General features: G+C 41.2%; 1 protein-coding gene across 2 annotated transcripts; it reads left to right on the top strand.

Annotated features, from left to right (window-relative positions):
* The first annotated feature begins 430 nt into the window (after positions 1–430).
* Positions 431–4,646, top strand: LOC137945993 (protein kinase STUNTED-like). 2 transcript variants are annotated; one of them, XM_068792123.1, is made up of 10 exons: positions 431–759; positions 860–1,079; positions 1,527–1,639; positions 1,730–2,527; positions 2,655–2,903; positions 2,986–3,146; positions 3,231–3,310; positions 3,402–3,549; positions 3,643–3,792; positions 4,013–4,646. In XM_068792123.1, exons 1-10 carry the CDS (start codon positions 585–587, stop codon positions 4,277–4,279), a joined length of 2,361 nt encoding a protein of 786 aa, XP_068648224.1. In that variant the 5' UTR covers positions 431–584; the 3' UTR covers positions 4,280–4,646. The 2 variants fall into 2 exon arrangements, with proteins under 2 accessions (XP_068648224.1, XP_068648225.1); XM_068792124.1 differs by having other exon boundaries at positions 1,733–2,527; positions 4,013–4,645.
* Positions 4,647–5,074: the final 428 nt, after the last annotated feature.

Below are 5,074 nucleotides of genomic sequence, written 5' to 3'. Positions count from 1 at the left end.
GAGGCGGCTCCACTGCGTGTATGCGGGGAGGACCCATTTTCTGGAGTCAGAATGAATCTGTAGTCAGTACTGTAGGACCCAATGGAGTAAAGAATGATCAGGCGATGCTGAAATCTGTTGGGATCTTTTTCAGTTCCTCCCGATTTGGATAATGCGGGCGCAGGATTGACAGCGGACAGAGGACAGTGGACTCCTTTTTTTTTACGCTATTTCCCCCTTTTCCTTTTTATCTATCCCTTTACTTCCGCCGCTTTACTCTCCGAGGAATCTCATCCGTATCTGTAATTTCTTTCGTGGGTTCGTCAGAAAATTACCTCCTCCATGTTGCGTGTACCCATCATTTTTCAGTCAGAAAAAAAAAAAAAGGATGCATTTCATGAAATAGGAATTCGGTGACTAATATTTAAGGTTCCCCTTGGCAGCGGGAGGGCTCAAGTCGCTCTCGCGCTCTCCAGGAAAGACTGTCGGCAGAGCATGCAGAATTCATGTGATTTGGAAGATGATGCTAAATGTTACTAGGATCTGAGAGGGCGGAGGACGAAGAGAGGAAAATATCAGGGAGATAGTACGAGCAAGCGGAGAAGATGAAGATGAAAAGATTGGAGAGCTTTCGAGAAGAAGAAGAAAACTCCACTAACAGAACGGTCGTGGTTGGGGTCAAATTGGACCAACCCAGCAAGGAACTGCTTACATGGGCTCTCGTAAAAGTATCTCAACCTGGGGATCGTGTTATTGCTCTTCATGTCCTCAGTACAGATGGTAATGTTTCAAGTATCACCATTTTAGGAGGATTTTTGTGGGTACAGGCTGTGATCTGGGTGGTGGGTTATTTTCTCATGATTTTGGGTGTTCAACGCAGATTTGTTGGATCGAAACGGGCAATCTTCGCTTCTATCTCTGGTCAAGGCCTTTGATTCCGTTCTGGCGGTCTACGAAGGGTTCTGCAATCTGAAGCAAGTGGATTTGAAGCTAAAGATCTGTCGGGGTTCATCGGTGAGAAAGGTTTTAGTGAGGGAAGCAAAATCTTACGGCGCCTGTAAGGTTATTTTGGGCGTCTCTAAAGTTAGCCCCCCAATTGGGTTCGTCCCGTTCCCTGATATTCATTATTCTTACTTGCAATGTTTAATATTTCTCGATTTTTTTTTTTTTTTTTGTTTGTCGCGTCTTTTAGGTATATGCGTTCGTTTTCAATTCATAATCTTTCTTTTTTCCTCTGTTTGATCAATTGGTCGATTTGTCCAAGATGCTCTTCCCCTTTTTCTTGGTTCAATTATCGAATGCTGTATATTTATACGCACGGTTTGTTTCAGGCTGATATTTGAATAATAGATCCTCAAGAAAATTGTTGGTTGCTTTCTTAATGGGTTTTTCTTTTTTACATTTTTCCTGACTGGGTATTCTACTTAATCATGGCCATACTCTGTAACTGGAGTATTTCAGTGGAAGGTGCCGATTTGTTAATTTGTTCACCAACTGCCTTTGTCTTCTGGTACTAATTTCCGAGCCCTGTGAACCCTGGCTTTTAGGTCTTGGACTACCATCGCCAAATACTGCGGGCGGAAGCTTCCTCGTGATTGTTGGGTGCTTGCTGTGAACAATGGCAAGGTGGTATTCCAAAGAGAAGCTAACACCACGTCAGGTACCTTTTTCTTGTTGTTTTTGTTTCTTCTTCATCTTATTCTGCATCTTGCAGTCTTAATATTCTCATGCTTTTCTTAAATTGATTCAGCAGGGCATGAGAAGGGAAACGAACAGAGGCCCTCTAGATTTTTTGGAGCAATCCACCGGACCTTGAGCAAGCGTTCTAAGACATCCAACGTCAAACTTCTGGAGTATCATCCGTCCTCAAAAGATGCTGATTATAAGAAGAACAATAATGATCCGGAAAGTAACCAAAATTCTCGGAAGGTTTCAGATTCCACTGACGGGTTGAATGGCATTCCTGTCAGCAATTCCTCAAAAAAGAAGTGTTCAATCTGCGCACCCTTCTCCATATTGCCTGGAGATTCTCTTTGCCATGGCACTTCTGAATCTGCTGAGGCCAATTCTGACAGATCCACTGAAGGATCCTCCATAGATGATTCACTAGCTTTAGTTCCAGTGCATACTTCTGAAACTTCCTCAATCTCTTTGTTGGTCAAAGAGGTACCTGAAAGGAGACCTGGTTGGCCCCTATTAAGAAGGGCAATCTTGCCCCATCGTCATGCTCAAGTGAAGTCCTCAAATAGGCAGATTTCAGTTGTTCAATGGGCTATGCGCTTGCCTAGTAGGCACTTGACCGCTGCTATTCATCCTGATCACAACAAACAAGCCAAGCCGGACGACTTCACCACCATCTGTTTGGATGGGAAAAGTGGAGCTATGGTTCTCGTAGGTGATCCTGTTTCCACAACATTGGATGAGATCCACAGAGAGGGAACAAAGATTATTCCCAAGGAATTGGAGTCTCTCCATGAGAAGTATTCTTCCACCTGCAGATTGTTCAGCTATCAGGAACTTGTACAGGCGACTTCCAACTTCTCACCAGGTTTATTAGTTTTTTCTTCTTGTTTTCTTTATAGTTAAAATCATCCTCTATCCTTTTAGATAGTGGGGTTACTGTTTCATTGTAAAAAGTGTGCTCGTGCCTCACATTTTCTGCTTGATCTGTGTAGAGTATCTCATTGGTAAGGGTGGGAGCAGCAAGGTTTATAAGGGTTATCTTCCAGATGGAAAGGAGCTAGCAGTGAAGATCTTGAAGTCCTCTGTAGATGTTGTTAAAGAATTCATTTTGGAAATCGAGATTATCACCACCTTAACTCACAAAAACGTGATCTCATTATTTGGCTTCTGTTTTGAGGATAATAATCTTCTCATGGTCTATGACTTTCTATCGAGAGGAAGCTTGGAAGAAAACCTGCATGGTAAACAACTTGCATTTAGTACTGTGCTATCTGTTTTCTCATGTGACTTTCTCTCTTATATTAGTCATATTTGTTAATATAGGTGAAAAGGGCAAGAACACTCTTGGTTGGGGTGATAGATATAAGGTGGCCTTGGGTGTAGCAGAGGCACTGGATTATCTACACAGTAGGGCTGTACAACCTGTGATCCATAGGGATGTGAAATCATCAAATATACTTCTTGCTGATGATTTTGACCCTCAGGTATAATGGTTAATTATAAGAATTGAGTTGTGAATTCCATGGTGTTGTTGTTTTCCTGAAATTCTTCTTATCTGATGGCTTCAGTTATCAGATTTTGGACTTGCCAAGTGGGCTTCTGTATCTTCAATACCTATAACGTGCAATGATGTTGCTGGAACATTTGGGTGTGTAACTCATCCCTCAAGAATTACACTTAAAAGATGCGCAAACCTTATCCTTGTATGCAGTGTTTTTCATTTGTGTGTGACAATGTAGGTATTTGGCTCCAGAGTATTTTATGTACGGGAAGGTGACTGACAAGATTGATGTGTACGCATTTGGAGTTGTGCTTCTTGAGCTTCTTTCAGGAAGGAAGCCCATTAGTAATGAGCATCCTAAGGGTCAGGAGAGCCTTGTCATGTGGGTAAGTTTTCTTGTCCTAGGGCGAATTCTTGTTGAGTTGTTAATGAGCCGTAAGTGTCTGACTGTTGGCTGATACCTGAAAAATGGTAATTAGGCCAAGCCAATTCTTCAGGGTGGGAAGTATATGCAACTTCTGGATCTCAGTTTGAAGGACACAGTTGATTCTGATCAGATAGAAAGGATGGCTATGGCTGCTTCTCTCTGTATCAGACGCGCTCCTCGTTTTCGGCCTTGCATTGGCCTTGTAAGTTCTATTCAGTTCTCTTCTATGTACAAACTGAATTGATGCCTTGAAAACTTTCTTCACATGATGATCCTAAAGTTCTGGTGTGAGAAAATTGACCACTTCCATAATCTTACATTTCTTTGCCATGAAGTTGGGATACAATTTCTTTAGAGATACCACACTGAGTTCCTACATGTAAATAGCTCAGACCCTGTTATCTAATTCGTTTGTGGTGCAGATCTTGAAACTACTTCAAGGAGATGAAGAAGTAAGCAAGTGGGCCAAATTGCAAATTAGTTCTTCAGCAGAAGAGTTTGATGGAATGGATGATGAATCGGCCCCAGCTTCTATCATCCAGTCTCATCTTAACCTTGCTTTGCTCGATGTTGAAGATGATTCTCTTTCCATAAGCAGCACAGAACCAACTGCACACTACTTGACAGCCAATAAGTCTTGGGAAGACTACTTACAGGGGAGATGGAGCCGCACCTCCAGCTTTGACTGACACGCTTGCTTCATTCTTCATCAACCCTCTTTGATTCTCTGTATAGTTTTCTTTCTTTCTTTCTTTCTTTCTTTTTAATAATTTGGTGGAAGTTTGTTTGGTTTGTCTTCAGTTCATCAAATGGGATCTGTGGATGAGAGGTTGTTTACATAAGCAGAGTGCCCCCTCCTTGATCCCACAGACAGTGTCTCAGTTTTTCTTCCATTGTTGTTTCTTGATCAAAAGGTTGAGAAATTTGTCAAGTCGAATGCTGTAATCATCATTTGATATATGATCCTTGAAGGACAGAAGAAAGTTCTGCTATTGAGTTCAAGAGGGCTATACTAGTTCCTGCTTACATTTTTGTAGATTAATGGCCACAGTGATATTTCCGTAAATAAAGTAACTTCTTTAAAGAAGAAAAAGCCAGGAACACTATTTATCGATAGACACATGTCTAGTTTTATGAGTCCTGATACAATATGTGATCTTGGTACAGTTACAATTTTGCCTACAAAACAGGACCTTCTACATTCCAAACTAGGCATACTTGCTTGAACCCTCTTACAATGATAAACTTGTCTCAAAGGCCTAGACCCACAAATGAGATTTTTAATAGCTTACTAAACCACACAACCTAAACCCTAAACCCATAATTGGGATTTTAACATTTCTACCTCAACCACAATGACTTTTCTCAAAGAATCTAACAATTTTTCTCATATATAGTGCTTTCATACAATCAGAAACAAGTTTGCACCCATCCTATGTGCCCTTCCAACTTATGATAAAAACCCAATTAACTTCCCATATAAT

Source organism: Aristolochia californica, unplaced genomic scaffold (genome assembly GCF_029961685.1).
Source record: "Aristolochia californica isolate CCGP_79_NKW_82.1479 unplaced genomic scaffold, dmAriCali1.0.hap1 SCAF_12, whole genome shotgun sequence".
Lineage (NCBI taxonomy): Eukaryota > Viridiplantae > Streptophyta > Magnoliopsida > Piperales > Aristolochiaceae > Aristolochia > Aristolochia californica.
Note: the sequence above shows the minus strand (reverse complement) of the source record. Positions and strands in the feature narration are given on the sequence as shown.

Excerpts from the sequence above, each read along its gene's own strand:
- LOC137945993 (XM_068792123.1), top strand. The coding sequence starts at position 585 with ATGAAGATGAAAAGATTGGAGAGCTTTCGAGAAGAAGAAGAAAACTCC. Across the intron at positions 2,528-2,654 it reads GACTTCCAACTTCTCACCAG|AGTATCTCATTGGTAAGGGT; the intron begins GTTTATTAGTTT and ends TGATCTGTGTAG. Across the intron at positions 3,550-3,642 it reads AGGAGAGCCTTGTCATGTGG|GCCAAGCCAATTCTTCAGGG; the intron begins GTAAGTTTTCTT and ends AATGGTAATTAG.